Raw genomic sequence first — 25,880 nt, 5'->3', positions numbered from 1 at the left:
ATGGAGCATCTATTTTTATTTTTGAAATTCACCGGTAGCTGCTGCATTTTCCACCCTAGGCTTATACTCGAGTCAATAAGTTTTCCCAGTTTTTTGTGGCAAAATTAGGGGGGTCGGCTTATACTCGGGTCGGCTTATACTCGAGTACATACGGTAATATATGTACAACTAAAATATTTTAGAATAAGTAACACTGAATCACTGAACATTCCCTAAAACACATTTAATAAATATTGGATTAAAAATTATTACACTATTGACTCACTTTACATAGAGGCATGATGCTGAAAAAATCTAACATTTATTAAATGTGAAGCTAGTTTGGGATGGAATTAAATGTTTATGTTGTTGTTAATAATAATAACAATAATAATAATATATTGTCTTTCTAATATTCTACCGTATTACTATTAATATTTTATGTTTTTTTCAGGTATTTTTTCATTGCAACTTGTTTGGCTTATAGATGTCACTGCATATACCAATATTAATATTTCATCATTTATTTACACCTGTAACAAAATTAAACACAAAACAAATATGCTGATAATAGCTATCCTGCTACTAAATATATTATTGGTAATCCTTTAATGATGAGAATGAAAATAGAGGCCGGTTATTACCTTTTTAATGGTGTCCAGCATTGACCTTCCTCCATTCCAAGGTTTGGTTGACTTTCTCATGCAGTTCAAGCTTGCCATACTGTGCCACTTTCGGTCTTCTAGTTTTCTATGGAAGGCATTAGCCAGCATCAGTACACTGTCATACAGATAAAGGTTCGACACCTGCAAATAACACAAAAGTGTTTCTTTCAAGTTAATGTAATGCTTTAATACAGGGAACAGATTTCTTTGAGAAAAAAACATAATAAATTCATCTCAACCAGTTAAGATGCAACAATTTTATCCTTGACTTCATTTATTGACACTAAGCTTTATTTATGTGATAAAATATCACTGTTCATAGAGTCAACGTTAATGTGTAACATTAATAGGCAAAAATAATGATGCATTTTGCTATGCCAAGTGCTAGACTTACAGGGCAAATGACACTGGGATTTAGAGCTCTTTGGCACTTAAGGCTTTGTGCTCACTGAGTTTTTATCTTCCACAAGAGGCATAGTACAGGATGAAACAAAGAGTAAACTTATTTTTTCCCATAAAATATTTTTAATTTGAATGACAACTTTCAGCTTCTTCCGGGAATGTCATGGGCAATGAACAGACTGGAGGTCGAGCAGGTGCACCGCCTTAGTGTATTCAAGATGCTGCAGTGAAGAATCCGTTTCTTGGTATCCAGAACCCTGGCTTTGGGATGGCTGCAGTCTCTAGCTCTCAGACCCCCCAGAGATAAGTAGTTATCACCTAATTTTGTATTCTGGGAATATTTTTTAATTGTAAACCTCAATACAATGGCAGGCACAGACAGAAAAATGCCCCTGAGCAGTAACATAATATGGGCTCTTTGTAGCCAATAGCTGATGAAAAAAAATCACATTTCTACCTGCTTTGGAAGTGGAATTGGCCCCCTTAACGCTTGAGGCTCTGAATGTCTGCATAGATTGCAATGATATGTTCCCGCCTGTCTCAATATATATTATACAGTGCTATTGTTTGCATTATTTTTCCTTAAATAGTAAACACATTTATTTTCATAAACCAATAGAACAAGTGAAGGTAATAAACTTTGCAATATATTAGGGAAGATCAAATCTACTTGTTCAAATTTGTAAGATTTGCTTATATTCAGCAACACAATTTAATTTGCATCAAATTGCAATTTTAAATTTGTCCTGTTCTTATTTGCAATGTAGCATAGTTATTAGAGGGGCAGAGGGTGCGGGTGTGTGTGGGGGACCCTCATAATGTGTGGGGCCATTATATAGCATGGGACCCAATATGAGGGGCATTGTACAGTTCAGGGGCTATTGAGGAGCAATTACACAGTTTGGGAGTTAATGCATGGGTCAAAATATAGTTTGGGGGCTAAAGCGGGGCCATTATAGAGTCTGATGGATAATTCAGGGGGCCATTATATAGTTTGTGGCTAATGTAAGGCCATTATATAGATTGGGGGGTAATGTGGAGGTTATAATACAGTTTGTAGGCTAATGCAGGGGCCATTACATAGTTTGGGAGCTAATGTGGGGGCCAGAATACAATTTGAGAGCTAATGCAGGGGCAATTAGAAAGTGTCAGGACTACTGTAGGGAGGCCTTATACCGTGTGAGGGGCTCTCGTATTAAGGGTGGGCTCATCATAAAGTGTAGGGATATCTGTGGGGAATTCTCCTAAATTATGGGGGCCATAACACAGTGTGGGAGCCAATTTGAGTGCCATTATACAGATCGGGGCCTGCCGTGAGGTAATCATACAGTGTCGGGCCTACTGCGGGGCCCATTATGCAGTGTTTTGGGGGGCAGTGGGCACATCATAGTGTACTGTATTTATGGAGCTGATGGGCCATTATGCTATGTATTGTGGAGCTACAGGCCATTATACTGTGTGTATTGGATCCGTTGGCCCATCAAACCATAGAAAGGGGACCTGTGGACCCATCATACTGTGTATTGTGAAGCTGTGAGGGCATTAAACTGTGTGTAGGGAAGCTGTTGGCCCATTATACTGTGTATAGAGAAGATTTGGGTTATCATACTGTGTATAGGGGAGTTAAGGGCGCATCATACTGCTTGCAAGAAAGTTGTGGGGCATTATATTGTGTATAGGGGAGCTGTGGGTCCATCATATTGTATATAGGTTAGCTGTGGGCAAATCATATTGTACAGTATATAAGGGAGTTGTGGAGACATCTTACTGTATATATGGGAGCTATGGGCCTATCATCCTGTGTATACAGAAGTTGTGGGAACATCATACTGTGCATAAGAGAGATGTGGGCCAATCATACTGTGTATAGTGGAGCAGTAGGCCCATTATACTGTGTATAGGGCAGCTGTGGGCCCATCATACTGTTTGTAGGAAAAGCTGTAGGAATAGTGTTGAGCATTCTGATACTGCAAATATCGGGTATCGGACGATATTTGCTGTATCGGAATTCTGATACTGAGTTCCGATATTTTTGCGATTTTGCGATATCGGAAATCGGAATCGGAAGTTCCTATAAGTTCCCAGTCATCTTTGGCGTGTGCGGTGCGTATGGTTCCCAGGCTCTGGACGAGAGGAGACTCTCCTTCAGGCCCTGGGATCCATATTCATGTAAAAAAATAAAGAATAAAAATAAAAAATATGGATATACTCACCCCTCCGACAAACCCTGGCTGTCACCGCTGCAAGCGTCTGCCTCCGTAGCTAAGAATGCAGAGAGTGAAGGACCTTCGATGATGTCGTGGTCGCATGAGCGGTCAGGTGACCGGTCACCTGACCACGACATCATCGAAGGTCCTTCACTCTCTGCATTCTTAGGAACGGAGGCAGACACTTGCAGCGGTGACAGCCAGGGTTCGTCGGAGGGGTGAGTATATCCATATATTTTTTTTTTATTCTTTATTTTTTACATGAATATGGATCCCAGGGCCTGAAGGAGGGTTTCCTCTCCTTAAGACCCTGGGAACCATCCAGGATCACTTCCTATATTTGTGTCCCATTGACTTGCATTGGTATCGGGTATCGGTATCGGCGATATCCGATATTTTTTGGATATCGGCCGATCCCATCCGATACCGATACTTTCAAATATCGGACGTTATCGCTCAATACTATGTAGGGACATTATACTGAGTTTAGGTGAGCTGTGGGTCCAAATTCTGGGCATAAGGGAGCTGTTGGCCCATTATACTGTCTATAGAGCAAATGTGGGGGCATTATAGTATGTATGGGTGAGCTGTGGTTCCATCACACTGTGGACTGGGGGTCTCAGAGGACATTATTAACTATTATTATTATAGGACAGCTTAGGTTATTGTGGCATTCAAAGGTGCACAGGAAGCATTATTATTTTCTAGGAGCAAAATGTGGACTTTTTTTTAGGGCATTTTTCACAGGGTATTAATATTTTATATTTTCTAGGGGGCAATGGCAATTTTACCATCTAGAAGGGGGCACAAACGAGGCATTATTACTATGCAAGAGGCACAGTGGTGCAAATTATTATGTGGGGCAATAAGAGGAACACCATTATTGTGCCAAACAGCAGGTACAGTATTAGGGACACACACGGCAGCAGCAACTTAGCAATGGGTTGAGTGATTTGTGCAGGTTGGGAACATATGGGGTCAGTGCTGGAAATGTGAGAAGTCAAATGTGTCTTCATTGTAATCTCTGCAGATGAGTCGTAGCTGGAAGAAGTCATTACATTGGTCTGAGCCAGATGAAAAAGATAGGAAAAGTGAAAGACTCCATCAGAATGAACATCAGCTATAAGTCACCATCTATAACAGTACTGTAATCACTTGCATGTTGTACAGGACTGGTATCTTCCACTATATGGTCACCTTATATCAGTAATACCAATCTTGGTCTTAGTATAGAGGTTTATTTTCAGTAACAGCATGGTCATCTACTGAGGTTCCCCTGAACCCACAATTAAGGTTTGCCACCATAGTTGTAATCAGGGTTACCGGGTTCCACTCAGATGTTTCGCCCCCTTAGAATTATAAATAAAGTTGTCATTGATCTTAACTGTTGCAGACCATTATATATACTGTACATAGTATTTGTTCTTACTGCTTAATTAATGCTGTCTTGCTCTGTGTGAAAGAAGCTCAGGCTCAGATTGACTTTTGATAAGAGGCTAACCCATGCAATACCATGTCTTTTAGGAACTGACAGTGATTCTATACTCTAAAGCTCTTAAGTGATGTGACATCCATTCCAGTAATTTTATGGTAATCTATGGAAATTCATTTTATCCAGTGGAGATTTCAATGGACAGAATGTTAGTGACAAAATCACTAGTGACAATAATCTCTTATTTATCCAGAACCTGTAGAGATGGAATTATATTGGATTTCTTGATGTCAAGCTTTAAATCAAGCTGCTGTAAACATTTGTAGCTTTTATATCCAAGTATAACTTTATGGACGGTATGAGATTTGTATAATAGAATGGAGAATAGCAGGGTATTCAGACCCCCATTGCCGCACTGCATGCACATTTATGGACAGTTTATTATAGCTTTCTTAATGAAGACACAAAACTGCTATTTTAATGCATGTCAGCATATTGCAAAAAGCCTTTCTCCTCCCTTCCTTTCATGAATATAGGTCACTATAAATAGCACCTGTTTTCTGGAGTATACAGGGGAGTAGAAGGAAATATAATTTGATTCTCTCATTTTCAGTTTTAAAATTGACCTTCAACATCAAGAATTGTCTACCATAATATGTGCAGATTTGTGTAAGGGACTTTCTACTATCACGTACAATTTAATAATATTTTTAGGTTTTGATGAATTGTTGAATCCTCTTTAAAGCAGACTCCATTATAAATTTATGGAAAATCGCAGCACATGAAGTCATAACACAAGTGTGAACATAGTCGTAATTTATACTAATTGTGCCATAGGCACTAACATAGCGTACCAACAATATTATGTATAATAGGACATCATGATGGCTCAGTGGTTAGGACTGCAGCACTAATCCCACCAAGGACAACATCTGCAAGGAGCTAGTATGTTCTACACATGTTTGCTTGGGTTTCCTCTGAGTTTTCCAGTTTCTTCCCACATTCCATAGAAGTCAATACGAATCCCAAAGCACAATGCTATAAGGTTGCTCCAGAGCTCAAAGCATAAAAAAGAGGGGTTAAAATATTATACCCATCACACCCCTCACCTATCCTAATGCCTCAGCTTCTTGCTTAGTCCTCTGTTGGTTCACTTCGTCCCTCTGGTTCCAGTCTTTTGTTCCATTTTCAGCCTTTTTCACTCTTTGGCACCTTCAGTGTTCACTAGGCCTCAGGCAGCATCATGACTTGCATTGCCCTACAGAGTCAAGATGTCACTTAAGTCTAGATATAGCCAGAGGCCCAAAGTAAGAGGATGAATAAGAAGCTGAAGGAAGTGGGGTAGCAATGGAGTTGAGGTTGGGGGCAGTTGGGCCAAGGCAGGTGAGGGGTCAGAATAATATATGCCTTAAAAACAAGCAAGTAGTAGACCATAATTTTGCTTGACTCAAGTGAATCCTTTTTTTTGTGACATGCGCAGCAAGTTCAATGTATCTCAAATCGATTTGATTTCTTTGCAGAATGATTCAATAGGAAACATCATCATTTACTATAGGGATGAAAACCTTGATTGATTACAGAGGAGTGTGATGCATCACATGACACAGCTCTGATAGTGATACCATAATATCACATGTTCACTACCTGTGTAATGATCACATGATTTGGATTTATTTTTATCAAGAAAATAATGCAGTTTTCTATGATATGACTACCAGCAAAAGTTATTGAACACCTAAATTAATTGATTTATTAAGTATTTTGAAAGATTTTTCAAATAAAAATTGGATTTCTTTATATTACAAATTAGTTTTATTTGCTGAAACTAGTAAACCCTTTAAAATCTCAGTACTTAAGACATTAGTGGATCTTTTGAAGTTTGAATTCACTTGCTTCATCAATTTTTCCAGAATTAATTTGTGTGAATCTCAATAAAGGAAATTTTGTAATTGCTTTGAAAATACATGTGGGGAAGATTAGAGGGAGAGAGAATCCACTGACCATAAGAGATTACACTCTATAAGAGAGAGAGACAGGACCTCCATAACCACAAGAACTTACACATTACAGAAGTGTGAGAGAGAGAATCCCACTGATCATAAAAGCTTACTCTGTACAGGACCATAATCATAAGAGCTTACTTTCTGTAAGAGAGAGAGGAACCTGCTGGCCACAAAAGCTTTACACTGTACAGAAAACAGAGACAACTCTGCCATACCAACTATGATCCATTGCGAACCACAGATCTGTGATGGCTCAGGCCCTGACCACCAGTGTACAAGGTATGATAATTCATTAGATCTCATAGCAGCAGGGCATTATGAGGAAACCCACATAGCAACACAAAATTACTCTCTGATACTTCAGCAATGTGAACATTGTGCCGGGTAAATTTTTCCTTTCTGCTGTGAGTCTTAAAGTGCTCAAATTTGTATGAAATCACAACCTTCAGGGAATTTCATTCAAACTGACCGAATCCTCTGCAGATCGATCAGCTCAACCCTACTCATGGCACCTTATAGTAATTACCTGGTTCATTACCAAGACATTTTGCACATTTTACATTGGCAAAGTACACTTTCTTCAAAGGTAATATTTTGTAGTGTATGGAGGTCATATTTGACTTGGCATTCAACCAAACCTGCGGTTCATCTTATTTGCAAGTAATGTAACTTTTTTCTTTTCTCTTCCTGCACACAAATGGTGACTATATATCTTACCCATTTCTGTATGTATGGGGAGTGATAGTTTTATTTATATTTTTACTTATATTTTTACTTATAGTGTCCAGCTTTTTAGGACAAGTTGTCATTTTTTGATCGGATAGGTTATTTTTTTTTCCTATGGACAGAAGGGACGCACTTTCTCAGTTTGCCATCACTTTCTTTCTTTCCTGTAAGTTCTATATTTAGATGCTACTTTATGTATATATCTCAAAAAATACACACCAGATGATACTTTCTCTCTCTCTCTCTCTCTCTCTCTCTATATATATATACTGTACACATAATATGAAGGATCTCATGTAGTTAATTTTTATATCTATACAGATATCTATACAGATGGTTGGATCCTTTGATAAACAATATTATTCTCTTATGTATCATGTATCGTTATGTTCCTTGTTTTATATTTAAGCTTTTATTTATTTATATATATTACAGAAAGACAGATGTCCCTTGAGAAAGGCTAAATGTGCCGAAACGTTGGGAAAACTTTACATATGTCTATCATATAATTTGAAGAATCTTTTGAGTGGAATTCTACCATCATATATTTTTTTTAAATAAAACAATATCAATTATTAAAAGCAACTTTAGTGTGCCGGAGTTTACTTATACTATATTCAACCAATCTCTCATCACTTTATAGACTTCATTGTGGAGCACCAGAAATACAATAGTGTAGATTACTACATGTGATCGTTGGTTGCTTCTGCCCATATTCATTTTAGACATTATTGCAAACTATATTGTTTTCTATTTTTTGTAGTATTGTTTTTCTTATTAATAAATATTTTATTAAAGTAATATATTTTAAAACATTGCACCTTTTGTGAAATGCAAGTTTACCTTAAGTCTATGTGCAAATTAATGAAATAGGAATAAAATGCAAATTTCATCGTGCTCATGGATGCTTCAATAGATGGCAAAGTCTGCATGGATTGCCAATTCTCTTTCCCAAGTGCACTCAATTTGAGCATTTTGCACAAGCCTAGAAATGTTTTGTTTATTACTGTGAATGTTTAGCCACATCCGTAGACATTTATTAATTTCTGACATATATGGAAAACACAGATATTAATGAAAAACTAAACTTACACAATGAGTACTACAGTATGTCACCAACAAAAGAATTGTCAAAGCCGTATCAAGATAAAGTACATGAACAATCTATTCATATTTTCAATATGCAGCCAAAACGTAAAAGTTAACTTTAAAAGGCAAGAAAAGGAAGGATTTAAAAAAAAATCTATTATCTTTTGTAATGTTATATGTACTTTGATTTGTGTAATAAAATTCTTAACATTTGTGTTAATGAGTTGCAATTCGATTCCGGTGAATCACTAAAAAATAACAGTGATAAGGTGTGGTTAGCAACTGTCCTGCTGCATTTTGATTTACAATGATACATTTTTGTTTTTGTTAATGTTAACCCCTTAGTGACAGAGCCAATTTTAGTACTTAATGACCGAGCCAATTTTTACAATTCTGACCACTGTCACTTTATGAGGTTATAACTCTGGAATGCTTTAACGGATCCCGCTGATTCACAGAATGTTTTCTCGTGACATATTGTACATCATGTTGGTGGTAACATTTATTTGATATTACTTGCGATTATTAATGAAAAAAATGGAAATATGATGAAAATTTTTAAAATTTTGCAATTTTCAAAATTTGTATTTTGATGCCTTTAAATCAGAGAGATATGTCACAAAAAATAGTTAATAAATAACATTTCCCACATGTTTACTTTACATTAGCACAATTTTGGAATCAATTTTTTTTATTAGGGAGTTATAAGGGTTAAAAGTTGACCAGCAATTTCTCATTTTTACAACACCATTTTTTTTTAGGGACCACATCACATCATTTTGAGGGGTCTATACGATAGAAAATAACGAAGTGTGAGACCATTCTGAAAACAGCATCCCTCAAGGTGCTCAAAACCACATTCAAGAAGTTTATTAACCCTTTACGTGCTTCACAGGAACTGAAACAATGTGGAAGGAAAAAATGAACATTTAACTTTTTTTTACTTCAGAACCATTTTTTTATTTTCACAAGTGTAAAAACAGAAATTTAACCATAAATTTTGTTGAGTAGTTTCTCCTGCACACGTTGATACCACATATGTGGGGGTAAACCACTGTTTGTGCGCACCGCAGAGCTTGGAAGAGAAGGAGCACCGTTTGACTTTTTCAATGCTGAATTTGCTGGAATTAAGATCGGAAGCCATGTCACGTTTAGAGAGCCCCTGATGTGCCTAAACAGTGGAAACACTCCACAAGTGACCCCATTTTGGAAAGGAGACCCCATAAGGAACTTATCTAGATGTGTGGTGAGCACTTTGAACCCCCAAGTGCTTCACAGAAGTTTATAACGTAGAGCCGTGGAAATAAAAAATCACATTTGTTTACACAAAAATGATATTTTTGCCCACAAATTCTTATTTTCAAAAGGGTAACAGGAGAAATTAGACCACAAAAGTTGTTATGCAATTTCTCGTGAGTACGTCGATACCCCATATGTGGGGGTAAACCACTGTTTGGGCGCACCGCAGAGCTTGGAAGAGAAGGAGTGCCGTTTTACTTTTTCAAAGAAGAATTGGCTGAAATTGAGATCGGACGCCATGTCGCGTTTGGAGAGCCCCTGATGTGCCTAAACAATAAAACCCCCACACAAGTGACACCATTTTGGAAACTAGACCCATTAAGGAACTTATCTAGATGTGTGTTGAGCACTCTAAACCCCCAGGTGCTTCACGGAAGTTTATAACGTAGAGCTGTGAAAATAAAAAAATCGCATTATTTCTACAAAAATTATTTTTTGCCCCCAAATTTTTATTTTCACAAATGTAACAGGAGAAATTAGACCACAAACTTTGTTGTGCAATTTCTCCTGAGTACGTCAATACGCCATATGTGGGGGTAAACCCCTGTTTGGGCGCACTGCAGAGCTTGGAAGAGAAGGAGTGCCGTTTTACTTTTTCAATGTAGAATTGGCTGGAATTGAGATCGGACGCCATGTCGCGTTTGGAGAGCCCCTGATGTGCCTAAACAGTAGAAGCCCCCCACAAGTGAGTTTTTGGAAACTAGACCCCTTAAGGAACTTAACTAGATGTGTGGTGAGCACTTACAACCCCAAGTGCTTCACAGAAATTTATAAAGTAGAGCTGTGAAAATAAAAAATCCTTTTTTTCTCTCAAAAATGATTTTTTAGCCTGCAATTTTTTTATTTTCTCAAGGGTAACAGGAGACATCGGACCCCAAAATCTGTTGACCAGTTTGTCCTGAGTATGCTAATACCCCATATGTGGGGGGGTACTGTTTGGGCACCCATCGGGGCTCAGAAGGGTAGGAGTGCCGCTTGGAAAGCAGACTTTGATGGGATGGTCTGCGGTCGTCATGTTGCATTTGCAGAGCTCCTGATGTACCTAAACAGTAGAAACCCCCCACAAGTGACCCCATTTTGGAAACTAGACCCCCAAAGAGCATATCTAGATGTGTGGTGAGCACTATGAACCCCCAACTGCTTCACAGAAGTTTATAATGTAGAGCCATGGAAATAAAAAAAATCATATTTTTTCCACAAAAATGATCTTTTCACCCCCAAATATTTACTTTCACAAGGGTAACAGGAGAAATTGGACCCCGAAATGTATTGTGCAATTCATGCTAAGTAGGCTGATACCCCATATGTGGGGGGACCACTGTTGGGCGCATGGCAGAGCTCGGAAGGGAAGGAGCGCCGTTTTGGAATGCAGACTTTGATAGAATGGTCTGCGGGTGCTATGTTGCATTTGCAGAGCCCCTGATGTACCTAAACAGTAGAAACCCCCCACAAGTGACCCCATTTTGGAAACTAGACCCCCCAGGGAACTTATCTAGATGTGTGGTGAGAACTTTGAATGCCCAAGTGCTTCACAGAAGTTTATAATGCAGAGTCGTGAAAATAAAAAATATTTTTTTCCACAAAAAAGATATTTTAGCCCCCAAGTTTTTATTTTCACAAGGGTAACCGGAGAAATTGGACTCCAAAAGTTGTTGTCCAATTTATACCGAGTACGCTGATGCCCCATATGTGGGGGTAAACCACTGTTTGGGCACGCGGCAGAGCTCAGAAGGGAGGGCGCACCATTTGACTTTTTGAGCGCAAAATTGGCTGTCGTGTTTGGAGACCCCCTGATGTACCTGAACAGTGGAAACCCCCAATTCTAACTCCAACCCTAACCCCAACACACCCCTAACCCTAATCCCAACCTGATCCATAATCCTAATCACAACCCTAACGATAATCACAGCCCTAACCCCAAAGCAACCCTAATCTCAACCATAACCCTAATCAAAACTCTAAATCCGACACACCCCTAACCCTAATCTCAACCCTAACCTCAAACCTAACCCTAATCCCAATACACCCTTAATCCTAATCCCAACCCTAACCTTAACCCTAAATCCAAACCTAACCCTAATCCCAAGCGTAACCCTAATGCCAACCCTAACCCTAATACCAACCCTAATCCAAACCCTAACCCTAATCCCAACTCTAACCCTAACTTTAGCCACAACCCTAGCTTTAACTTTAGCCTCAACCCTAACCCTAGCCCTATCCCTAACTTTAGCCCAACCCTATCCCTAACCCTAGCATTAACCTTAACCCTAAATTTAGCCCCAACCCTAACCCTAACTTTAGCCCCAACCCTAACCCTAGCCCAACCCTAAACCTAGCCCTAACTTTAGCCCCAACCCTAAACCTAGCCCTAACCCTAGCCCTAAGGCTACTTTCACACTTGCGTCGTGTGGCATCCGTCGCAATCCGTCATTTTGGACAAAAATGGATTCTGCAAATGTGCCCGCAGGATGCGTTTTTGCCCATAGACTTGTATTGCCGACGGATCGCGACGGATGGCCACACGTCGCGTATGTCATGCACTGGATCCGTTGTTTTGGCAGACCATCATCACAAAAAACCTTCAATGTAACGCTTTTTTGTATGTCGCGTCCGCTATTTTCGACCGTGCATGCGTGGCTGTAACTCCGCCCCCTCCTCCCCAGGACATAGACTGGGCAGCGGATGCATTGAAAAACTGCATCTGCTGCCCACGTTGTGCACAATTTTCACAACGTGCGCCAGTACGTCGGGCCAACGCAAGTGTGAAAGAAGCCTATCCCTAGCCTTAACCCTAAATTTAGCCCCAACCCTAACTATAAATTTAGCCCCAACCCTAACCCTAAACCTAAATTTATAGCCCCAACCCTAACCCTAACCATAAATTAAACCCCAACCCTAACCCTAACCCAAAATTTAGCCCCAACCCTAACCCTAGTCCCAACCCTAACCCTAACCCTAAATTTAGCCCCAACCCTAACCCTATCCCTAAATTTAGCCCCAACCCTAACCCTAAATTTAGCCCCAACCCTAACCGTAACCCTAATTTTTGCCCCAACTCCTCCAGCTGCTGGCCGGCAGATCATGGCGGGCGCACTGCGCATGCACCCACCATTTTCTTACTGGATGAGGAAGCCGGTGGGCAGGAGGGGACGCAGGAGGACCCAGGGACACCGGTAAGTATAGCAGGGTCCCCAAATCCCCCTATTTCTCTGTCCTCTGATGTGCGATCACATCAGAGGACAGAGAATGACAGATCGCTTTTTTTTGCAGCCGCCGGTAAACAGTTAATGTTTAAAAACCGACCCCAATCATGTTCTTTGGGGTCTCGGCTACCACTGGCAGCTGAGAACCCAAAGATTTTCTGGGTGCCGGGTGGCAGGTGCACTGCGCATGCACCCGCCATTTTTTGGCCGGAACAGATGTCGGTGCCCATCGGGAGCCACGAGATCACCGGGGGAGACAGGTGAGTATCGGGGGCTATCGGGGACCCCATTTCTCTGTCCTCTGATCTGTGATCACATCGGAGGACAGAGAAATTAAATGAGAAATTGCCTTTTTTTTTAGACCGCTGGTAAACGGTTAATTACCGGCGATCGCAACCCGGGGGTTAGTAAAAAAAAAACCCTGAATCATGTTCTCTGGGGTCTCGGCTACCCCCAGCAACCGAGACCCCAGAAAAATCCGACTCTGGGGGGCGCTATTCACTTTTTCCACATTGTCATTAATTAACGGCGCTGTGGTTTAAGTACCCTTAACTGCCGCCATTAAAAGGCGTATCTGCGGTCATTAAGGGGTTAATGTACAAGAATGTAGCAAGTAATCAGAATATTTTTTGCATAAAAATAAATCTGTAACAAATGTCAGTCAGAGACAAATTGCTTGCTTGTCATTGGTGATGATCTTGAATTTTTGCATTTCTTGTACAATTCTTTTTCTGACCTGAAGAATAATTGTATTGAAAAATAAAAAGTAAAATTATTTAAAACCCAGACATTTCACTATGTCTGTTTTAGCAGTAAAATTGAACTACAATGAATGGCCCACTTAAATTGTAGCCTGCACATCTTTCTTTCTGCATGTATACCTATCAAGCATTAAAGTTTTTTATTGTGCTGCTCAAAAAGTATGTTAAAAGATGAAATGGCAATGAAAGGTGTTATATAAAAGTTAAAAAAATAACATGGCACCAGCGATCTGGGAAGAAGTAATACTCCACACAAGACATACTTAGACTCCTGTGTCTTCAGAAAGTGTTTTATTAAAGCTGGAGTAGAGGTTAACTATGAATATATTGCACATCACTTGTTTTAGTCTAAGAAGGATGATGGTACTTCTAACATTGATACTTTCAGTTTGAGTCAGTATTCTGCACAGAATAATCTGCTTAATAATTACAGAATAAAAAGGATAACTTTTGGACAATATTTCAACCTTAAAATCTTGAAAAGTCTTACAGTAGGCTGTCTTAATAAATGGGTTCTTGGTAACCAGTGGCCAGGATATGATGCATTTTTATATTGAGGTTGATTTTACTTTACTAAGGCTGTGTTTGAGATATGGTGTTAAAATAAAAGGCTTGAGAAAAGTTGGTTTTGGTCGTTGAAGACCACAGAGTGTTATACATGTCTTTTCAGGGTAAATCAACTAATCTGGCAAATATGAATTTCAAAAGATTTAATCATTTCTGATTGTTGCCTCCTTTTTACATAAATGAAAACTTATTTTGATTGAACTATAGGTTAGACTTAATGAACTATTTTCTTTTTTCAATCTTATTATTGCAAAACAATTAAAAAACATGTTATTGACGTTCATGGTTTACTACCTGGCTGCATGCAGGTAAGGTTAACATATTTTAGTCAAATTGAAACTGCTTTAAGCTACATTATTCTGTGCATCCCATTATACCTGCAAACCAAGTGAATGAAATAAAAGATATGAAAATTATTTTTCAAATATTGGTTGCTACTTTAGCATTTCATTGGTAGCTCTTCAACTTTGAGCACATAATGTTGACATCATTATAGCATAACCAAAATAGAATTGAAAAATGGCAGAATGTCAGGTGTTCAATCTTCAGACAAAGTACACAAAGATAATACCACTTGTAAAAATATGAGTTTTTCTGGGAAATATAGGATTGTGAAAAGTGTATACGAAAAGAGGCATAACTGTTATTCTGAAAATGTGATTCTTACCTTATATTATATTGTAAGTGTACAAAGGTCTGGAAACAGGTACTTTGTGTTTTCAGAAATAATACTTATAAAATCCATTATTGGAACCACTTATCTGTGCTGCTAAAAAGGACAGTGTTCATCCTGGACACTTGAAAAATAAATCCACTAGAAGATTATTGAGCCGTTTATAACATTCTTCAGAAAAGAACTAGGTGGTTATTTAGAAAAGTTTGCTTTAGCCATATTGAAAAGTGTTATTAATGAACATATTGGATGAGCTGCAAAATTAACAATTCTTTCCCAGTCTACTTTAAATGGCATGTTATTCTTATGACAGCCACCTGTTAGCAAATGCTTTTCTTATTTTCTGCACCTAATATTTTACCTAATATAAAGTGATTAGAGAAGAGACTAGGGATTTATTTGTAGCTCAAAAAAGATCATCAAATAGATACTTGTGGATCGCATCAATCATAAAATATCGCCAATTATGGAAAAAGTACAATCACAACATTGTATAGTGCAAAACAATCCTGCTTTCACACATCAGGCAAATGTTGAAAAAAACGGATCCAGCAAAGGTTGCCACCGGATCCAGTTTTTTCTAATAGACTTATATTAGCGACGGATTGCGATGGATGGCCTCACGTTTCATCCATTTTTTGCTGGATCCGTCAAAAATTGTTTTTCTGGTGGCAGGAGAAAATGGACATAGTAACGATTTTTGTGTCCATCAAAAAAATGGACAGCAACGGATCCATCGCCGTTAGTTGTTTGCTAGAATGGAAGCCTATGGCGCCGGATCCATGAAATGACGAAATCGGGTGACGTATTCCATTTTTTTAAAACTGAGCATGCTCTGATTTTTTAGGATCAAATTAGCTGGATCAGCTAGTCAGATTCAGCAAAAAAATGGATCCATCGCATCAGTTTTTCGCAATCTGTGACATATCCATTTTTTCAACATTCGACAGATTGTGACTGATAGCTAAAAACTCATGTGTGAAAGAGGTCTAAGATAGAACAAGCCTATCACGTTAACATCACAGAAATCTTGATTTAACCCCCTTTCTCAAATCTGATGTACTATCCCGTCGAGGTGACCAGGGCCCATATGACCATCAATGGGATAGTATGTCATGCCTGATCAGCCGCGCTCACGGGGGGAGCGTGGCTGACTGCGGCCGGGCGTCAGCTGGTTATCACAGGTGACATCCAGCACTATGTGCCAAGAGCGGTCACTGACCACTCCCTGCACACTAACCCCCAGAACTCTGCGATCAAACATGACTGCAGTGTTCTGGTGGCATAGGGAAGCATCTCACAGGGAGGGGGGTCCCTGCATTCTTCCCTGAGACCCTCAGAACAATGCGATGTGATCGCGTTGTTCCGAGGGGCTCCTCCGTTCTCCTCCCTGCAGGCCCCAGATCCAAAATGGTCACGAGTGTCCTTCCAGGTTATGGAGGGAGGTGGCTTGCGAGCACCTACTGAGAGCAGGCACCGGCAAGCCTCCTGCACTGCCTGTCAGATCGCTGATCTGACACAGTGCTCTGCAAAGTTTCAGATCTGCAATCAGACACTATATAGTAATGTCCCACCCTGGGACAATGTAAAAAAGTTTAAAAAAAATTACACTGTGTAAAAATATTTTTAAAAAATTCCTAAATAACGAAAAAAAAAAATTAATAAATATTATTCCAATAGATACATTTCTTTATGTAAATAAAAAAGTACACATATTTAGAATTGCCGTGTCCGTAACGACCCAACCTATAAAACTGTCCCACTAGTTAATCCCTTCAGTGAACACCGTAAAAAATAAATAAAAAACAAGGCAAAAAACAATGCTTTATCATCATACCACCGAACAAAAAGTGGAATAACGCGCGATCAAAAAGACGGATATAAATAAACATAGTACCACTGAAAAAGTCATATTGTACTGAAAAAATTGAGCTGCCATACGGTGTCATCAGCAAAAAAAAAGTTATAGCCCTAGGAATAAAATGATGCAAATATAATTATTTTTTATATAAAATAGTTTTATTGTATAAAAGCGCCAAAACATAAAAAATATATAAATGAGGTATCACTGTAATCGTACTAAACCGAAGAATAAAACTGCTTTATCAATTTTACCAAACGCTGAAAAGTATTAATGCTCCCCCCAAAAAAAAAAAAAAATCATGAATTGCTGTTTTTTGTTTATTCTGCCTGGCAAAAATCAGAATAAAAATATGAAAAAACTATATTTCTCAAAATATGGTGACGCTAAAACTATTTTTTGCAAGAAAAAGCATCTTTCAGTGTGTGACAGCTGCCAAACATAAAAACTCTATATAAAAATCCGCTATAAATAGTCAATCAAACCCCCCCTTTATCACTGCCTTAGTTAGAGAAAACAATAAAATAAAAAATGTATTTATTTCCATTTTCCCATTAGGTAAAGTTAGGGTTAGGGCTAAAGTTAGGGTTGGGTTTGTGGCTAAGTTAGGGTTAGGGTTGGGGCTAGAGTTGGGCTTAGGGTTTGGATTATGTTTACGGTTTGGTTATGGGTGTGTCAGGATTAGGGGTGTGGTTAGGTTTATGGTTAAGGTTGTCATTAGGGCTAGGGGTCAATTTAGCATTGAAAAGTCAAATCAAGCTCCTTCCCCTCCGAGCTCTGCCATGCACTCAAATAGTGGTTTTCCCCACATATGGGGTAACAGTGTACTCAGAACAAATTATACAACAACTTTAGGGGTCCAATTCCTCCTATTACCCTTGGTAAAATAAAGCAAACTGGATCTGAAGTAATTTTTTTGCGAAAAAATGTTAAATGTTCATTTTTTTAAACATTCTAAAAATTCCTGGGAAGCACCTGAAGGGTTAATAAACTTCTTAAATGTGGTTTTGAGCACCTTCAGAGGTGCAGTTTTTAGAATGGTGTCACTTTTTAACCCTTATAACTCCCTAACGAAAAAATATTTTGGTTCCAAAATTGTGCTGATGTAAAGTAGACATGTGGGAAATATTACATATTAAGTGTTTTGTGTAACATATCTCTGTGATTTAAGGGCATAAAAATTCAAATTTGGAAAATGCAAAATTTTCAATTTTTTCGCCAAATTTCTGTTTTTTCACAAATAAACGCAAGAAATATCAAATAAATGTTACCACTCTCATGAAGTACAATATGTCACGAGAAAACAATGTCAGAATCACCAGGATCTGTTGAAGCATTCCTGAGTCATAACCTCATAAAGGGACAGTGGTCAGAATTGTAAAAATTGGCCCGGCCATTACCGTGCAAACCACCCTTTGGGGTAAAGGGATTAAAGGGGAACTCTGATCACATTTTAAGCTGTCTAAGGCTGCGTTCCCATGATGACCTTTTGTTGCAGAATTTTGCAACGATTTCTGGACCTATTATTTAAATTTGGTAACTTGCATTTTTATTGAGTTATTGTGTGCATTTTTAACACGGGCTTTTATCGCATTTTTGATGCTGCGTTTTTTGCTTCTGTTTGGTGTATCATGATTTAAACAAAGCTGCTTTGCTTTTAAAACATCCTAATATTTGGCTTTGACAAAACTTTATTGACATACTTAAGTGTGTATTACATAGGTCTTTATCCATTTCCTCCTGGGAAACACACTTAAAGCGCATGTGCGTAACGTGCAATCTTTTACCTGTGGAATTTCAGCGACAAATGCAAGTTTATGGGGAGGTTCTGCACAGAAAACTGAGCAGAGCCATAGGAAATATTGACTTGCAGCAGATTTGAAATGCGTGCCGCAGGTGACTTTACGCTGCGCTATAATGAAGCCCTGTGGATTTCTATAAATCCCATCCACTTTGCTAGAACTGTAAGATACTGAGTTTTTGCAGCAAACAAAAACATGCAGCATCAAAAATTCATCAAAAGCTCATTTTGGGAATGTAGTCTTAGATTTCCTAAAATAATACACTACTTGCTGCACACACTCAAATGGTGCAGGCTGAAATTTTGTTTCGCTGATAACTATCCTCCCCAACCCTATACACATGCATACTCACATGCTTTTTGCGTGGAGAGAGAAGAGTAAGCCACTACCAAACACATGGACAAATACATACCTCTCCTAAAAGAAAATATGGATAAGGACACATAACGATTTAACTAAGAGGATGAGCAAGCTGACTTTTTTCAGAAAGAAGACCCTTCAAGAACTTCTGGTTGGTAATTTTGCATTTTATTTTTAGATTTTTGATGTTTTCTAGCCAAAGTAGTTTTGTAATGTTGTTGTGTCTTTTTTTACTGTAGATTTCCAGATTTTTTTTCATTCAATAATGTGATTTTTCATTGAAAAATGCAGAAATAACAATCAAAAATAAGCCCTGGCGTCTTATGGATACATTTTCAGCTTTCTCATGGATTTGTATTGTAAAGTATAGAGCATCTCCAATGCCTGAAAAAAGGAAGAACTAAGCATTTATTTAGCTTTTTTTCAAGACATCTTCAGATCGTGTGCACAGTTTGTGTGCGCACTACAATATGGAGGAAAATAAATCAGAAGAGATAAATTATTATTTTCCACAAAATTAAAGTTAAAAGGTTCCTTTATAAATTACATGGTCTTTCTAGTCATAATTAGTGGATTCAACCCATGATGATATAAAGTATTTAGTCAGCTTAAGGGGCCACTTCTGTGAATTTTATATTATTTTCCTGTGTGTGTTAACTATTATGCATGTGAAAATAATTATCGTAGTAGAGAAACATAATCTCAAACAGAACAGCCATTTTCTCCAGATATCAGCCCTGCTCTGGCCCACTCCTGCACTACGTCACCACATTTATGACCTACTAGATGGAGGCCCGATTCTAACGCATCGGGTATTCTAGAATATGTACATATGTACGTCGCGCTTAGCACAGCCACGTAGTATATAGCACAGCCACATAGTATATAAAACAGCCACGTAGTATATAGCAGCCACATAGTATATAGCACAGCCCACGTAACACAGACAGCTATGTAGTATATAGCAGCCACGTAGTATATAGCAGCCACGTAGTATATAACACAGCCCACTAAATATATATCACAGCCCATGTAATATATAGCACAGCCGATGCAATATATAACACAAGCCATGTAGTATATAAAACAGCCAAATCAGTAAATAACACTGCCCACGTAGTATATAGCAACCAGGCAGTATATAACACAGCCCATGTAATATATAGGACAGCCCACGTAGTATATAACACAGCCCACGTAGTATATAACACAGGCCACACAGTATATAACACAGCCCACACAGTATATAACACAGCCCACATAGTATATAACACAGGCCACGCAGTATATAACACAGCCCATGCAGTATATAACACAGCCCAAGCAGTACATAGCACAGCCCACACAGTATATAACACAGCCCACATAGTATATAACACAGCCCACGTAGTATATAACACAGCCCACGTAGTATATAACACAGCCCACGCAGTATATAGCAGCCAGGAATTATATAACACAGCCCACGTAATAAATAGCACAGCCCACATAGTATATAACACAGCCCACATAGTATATAACACTGCCCATGTAGTATATAGCAGCCAGGCAGTATATAACACAGCCCACATTATATATAGCACAGCCCACGTTATATATAACACAGCCCACACCGTTTATAACACAGCCCACACAGTACACCATGTTCCAAATTATTATGCAAATTATATTTTTCTCGGATTTTCCTAAACGGTCGATGCAAATGACAGTCAGTTTAATAGAAGTCATCACCCATCGAATTTTATTGAAGAAACCTCCCAATGATAACAGCATAGTTTCCAAAATGAATAAAAACTAAAAATGCACTGTTCCAAATTATTAGGCACTGTAGAATTTCTAAACATTTGATATGTTTTAAAGAACTGAAAATGCTCATTTGTGGAATTTGCAGCATTAGGAGGTCACATTCACTGAACAAAAAAGCTATTTAACTCCAAAACATCCTAACAGGCCCAGTTAAATGTTAACATAGGACCCCTTCTTTGATATCACCTTCACAATTCTTGCATCCACTGAACTTGTGAGTTTTTGGAGAGTTTCTGCTTGTATTTCTTTGTATGAAGTCAGAATAGCCTCCCAGAGCTGCTGTTTTTATGTGAACTGCCTCCCACCCTCACAGACCTTTTGCTTGATGATACTCCAAAGGTTCTCTATAGGGTTGAGGTCTGGGGAAGATGGTGGCCACACCATGAGTTTATCTCCTTTTATGCCCATAGCAGCCAATGACTCAGAGGTATTTTTGCAGCAAGAGATGGTGCGTTGTCATGCACGAAGATGACTTTGCTCCTAAAGGCACGGTTCTGCTTTTTATTCCATGGAAGAAAGTTGTCAGTCAGAAACTCTGTATACTTTGCAGAGGTCATTTTCACACCTTTAGGAACCTTAAAGGGCCCTATCAGCTGTTTCCCCATGATTCCGGCTCAAAACATGACTCCTTCACCTCCTCGCTGATATTGCAGCCTTGTTGGGACATGGTGGCCATCCACCAACCATTCACTACTACATCAATCTGAACCATCCAGGGTTGTTCGACACTCATCAGTAAACAAGACTGTTTGAAAATTAGTCTTCATGTATGTCTGGACCCACTGCAAACATTTCTGCTTGTCAGCACTGTTTAGGGGTGGCTGAATAGTATGTTTATGCACCACAGCAAGCCTTTGAAGCATTCTACACCTTGAGGGACTTCAGAGGCACCAGCAGTTTCAAATAACTGTGCTTCTTTGTAATGGTATTTTGGCAGCTGCTCTCTTAATCCAATGAATTTGTCTGGCATAAACCTTCTTCATTATGCCTTTATCTGCATGAACTCTGTCTGGTTACAGCTAGAGGAAGATGGCTGTCAGTACCTGCTCGCTACGGAGTGGCATTAGGACCAGAAAGGGCAGGGTAACCTAACCAACGCATTTCAAAGGCAAACAGCCTTCTTCATTAGGGTTAATACCATCACTTCATCTCCTTCATATATGCAGCTGCCCATGTCCTGCCCTCCACGACTAAAGGAATTGGATACAGCAGCATAACTACAGTACGTATTACCGCAGCTGCCCCCATACTCCAGGCTTAACCCATGTACTTTTCTTGTCAGGAACATTACTGGATTACATATATCTCATTAATCCCTTGCTGTCTAAACCTGTGCCAGTAGTACTGTATGTGGATGCATATGTGTATTTAAAACTAGACCTTGTTTATTAAATATAATATATTAAAACCTATGTGTGTTTCAATGTATAACACTCATTATGAGTGGATATTTATACTTATGTGTACCCCAGTGTGTTAAAACCGCAAGCCGCCAGCCTGCACATGCATGAATCCCTATATCTATGTCTACCAGTTTCAAGTAAGCTGGAGCCGTAAGACTTACTATAGTGCAAAATATGCAAATATGAATAGTAAAAAATAACTAATAAGTAAAGATATATGTATAATAAAATTGAAAAAGCTATTGGGAGTGCACAATATAAGAACACGAACCAAACCCCCACAGAGAGTTTACTCCGGGGTTCAAGATATACCACTTGATCTGATATGGCTTAGACCCGGGGTGGAGGGGGTTTTTTTGGTGGGGAGGGAAAAGGGGAGTTGGAATAAAAATTGAATAAACGAAGAATATGTGGGTTGCAAATTAATGCAGTGGGGGTAATTCCCAGCTGGCGCATGGGTATACAGACCCCTATTGGTACAGTCATGGCCAAAAGTATTGACACCCCTGCAATTCTGTCAGATAATACTCATTTTCTTCCTGAAAATGATTGTAAACACAAATTGTTTGGTATTATTATCTTCATTTAATTTGTCTTAAATGAAAAAACACAAAAAGAATTGTCCTAAAGCCAAATTGGATATAATTCCACACCAAACATAAAAAAGGGGGTGGACAGAAGAATTGGCACTGTTGGAAAAATCATGTGATGCTTCTCTAATTTGTGTAAATAACAGCACCTTTAACTTACCTGTGGCACCTAACAGGTGTTGGAAATAACTAAATCACACTTGCAGCCAGTTGACATGAATTAAAGTTGACTTAACCTCTGTCCTGTGTCCTTGTGTGTATCACATTGAGCATGGAGAAAAGAAAGAAGACCAAAGAACTGTCTGAGGACTTGAGAAACCAAATTGTGAGGAAGCATGAGCAATATCAAGGCTACAAGTCCATCTCCAAAGACCTGAATGTTCCTGTGTTTACCGTGCGCAGTGTCATCAAGAAGCTTAAAGAACATGACACATTCAAAGAAAAGAACACGGTCCCTACAGTCAAACATGGAGGATGTTCCCTGATTTTTTTGGGTTGCTTTGCTACCTCTGGCACTGGACTGCTTGACCGTGTGCATGGCATATGAAGTCTGACGACTACCAACAAATTTTGCAGCATAATGTAGGATCCAGTGTGAGAAAGAAGGGACTCCCTCAGAGGTCATGGGTCTTCCAGCAGGACAATGACCCAAAACACACTTCAAAAAGCACTAGAAAATGGTTTGAGAGAAAGCGCTGTAGACTTCTAAGGTGGCCAGCAATGAGTCCAGACCTGAATCCAATAGAACACCAGTGGAGAGATCTAAAAATGGCAGTTTGGAGAAGGCACCCTTCAAATATCAGGGACCTGGAGCAGTTTGCCAAAGAAGAATGGTCTAACATTCCAGCAGAGCATTGTAAGAAACTCATTGATGGTTACCGGAAGTGGTTGGTCGCAGTTATTTTGGCTAAAGGTTGTGCAAAAAAGTATTAGGCTGAGGGTGCCAATACTTTTGTCTGACCCATTTTTGGAGTTTTGTGCGAAATTATCAATGTTTTGCTTTTTGCTTCATTCTCTTTTAAATTAATTTAAATTAAATGAAGATAATAATACCAAAGAATTTGTGTTTGCAATCATTTTCAGGAAGAAACTGAGTATTATCTGACAGAATTGCAGGGGTGTCAATACTTTTGGCCATGACTGTATAGGGGAGGAAGATCTTGCTACAAAAAAACCCTGCCATGACCTACCCTACTACTGCCCACCTCAATATCAAATGAAAAAAAAGAGCTATTATTATGCCCATGATACCCATACTTCATTCATAGGGCATATAATTCCAACTCCTGATTAAGGACCTTTGGGGTTAGACTATCCAACAAGAATGTCCATTGCGTCTCAATTCTGGACATTTGTTTAAGAAAGTCCCCTCCTCTTGGTTTTGGTTGGACTTTCTGGATACCGCAAAAAAAGTATATCCTTAATCCCTTTACATGTCTCTATACAAAATGTCGCGACAGGGGGTGTCCCATATATCCCTTTTGGATATTGGTTAAATGCTCTTTAATCCATACCATAAGTTTCCTCTTGGTTTGGCCCACATATATTTTCTTACACGGGCATAAAATAATATAGATAACCCCCGAGGAGAAACAGGAAATACTGTCTTTAATATTGAATGTCTTCATGTTGCTAGAATCAATGAATTCCGCCTGGCAAGTTTTTTTGAAAACCGTGTTAACACAGCCAAAACACCTACCACATGTGTAATTCCCGTGTTTGAATTTAAAGGAGTTCTGGTGGTATGTCCAGCTGTATTCAGGGCCAGTTTTTTTGTTGGGGCAAGAAGGTTGACCAATGCATAAGACTGGGCAACAGATAAGAACAATTTGCTTTCTTTAAAAAGCGTCAACCATCTTCTTGGAGTATTTTACTGCAGAACAAATTATTTTCAATGTTAGAAAAAAAATAAAACCTTTCTTAATAGATCACAACTCAGAGCTGGAGTTTAAAAATTGCCTTATTATTGATTAATGCATTGGGGATGCTTGCATATGACTTTTAAGGTACTTAGAAATATAACATAGACAAATCAATATCCCCATTGCCTTATCTGTGGAATTTTAAAAATAGGAAAGTTTCCAGAGAAAGTGAAAGTTTTACTCTGGACATTTAGGCATCAATGACTTTGGTCATAAAAAGTACGAACATACAAATTAAAGTTTTTATAAAACAATAAAAAACGCTATGAAATTACACATGCTACGTATTTTATACTTATGTAACTTACTAAATATACAACTTGCACTTCCCTCAAATAAAATATAAAGATAAAAACCACTATTGGCTGGAGTTTATCTCAAGGAACCCAGCAGTTCTCTGAATGGAATGATATGTAATTATTTATAATTTGCATGTAAATGAGGTTTGTTGTACAATACATATTCCTTCACAGCTGGATGAAAAGAGAGCACCAGAAAAAATAACTTCACTATTGTCTTCATACTTTTAGGAAATCAGTAGTTGTAAAGTTTTATTTAGCCATTAATATACAATTTTCCAAATTCTCAGAAAAAAGATACTATCTATTTAAAATACTATATAGCTTATGAGTAGAGAAGAGCAGATCAGGTAAAAATTTGAGTTCGCTTTTTCGTGTGGGTTTTCTTAGGAAATTCATTTTGCAGAGAAGTTATTCTCCACTAACTTAATGTTCCTTATTATGCTATGGGGGCTCTACAAACCGTAAAGCATCATAATCATTCTAGTCTAGGGCTTCTGGCTTTGATGAGGCTCAGGAAGGTTCTGCACGTGCTTCTGACAGGTCAAGGGACCCATCAGAATTAGGAATGAGCGAGTAGTCAAATATTTGGACTTGCTATACTGGTAACGAGTAGGTCCTAATAGTCATGTATTCGTAACAAGTAGCGAGTCCAATGCAAGTCAATGAGAAATGCGAATAATTTTCTGCTGGACACTACAAAGCTGTCTGGGGAAAAAAAAGGATAAAAAAAAAACTTAATAATTTCTTTAAAAGAAGGTTAAATAAATACCACTAATATTCCTTAAAATAGGAATTGGTGTAGGGTCTTGAGGTAATAGTCCCGTGAAA

General features: G+C 38.6%; 1 protein-coding gene across 1 annotated transcript in view; it reads right to left on the bottom strand.

Moving 5' to 3' along the window:
* GRID1 (glutamate ionotropic receptor delta type subunit 1) overlaps positions 1-25,880 on the bottom strand; it is a 2,008,846-nt gene that overhangs the window by 483,271 nt on the left and 1,499,695 nt on the right. Inside the window, exon 7 of the mRNA XM_069753192.1 lies at positions 624-785. Within this exon, the coding sequence (XP_069609293.1) occupies positions 624-785 (162 nt within the window). The remainder of the gene's footprint in view (positions 1-623; positions 786-25,880) is intronic.

This window comes from Ranitomeya imitator, chromosome 2 (genome assembly GCF_032444005.1).
Source record: "Ranitomeya imitator isolate aRanImi1 chromosome 2, aRanImi1.pri, whole genome shotgun sequence".
Lineage (NCBI taxonomy): Eukaryota > Metazoa > Chordata > Amphibia > Anura > Dendrobatidae > Ranitomeya > Ranitomeya imitator.
Note: the sequence above shows the minus strand (reverse complement) of the source record. Positions and strands in the feature narration are given on the sequence as shown.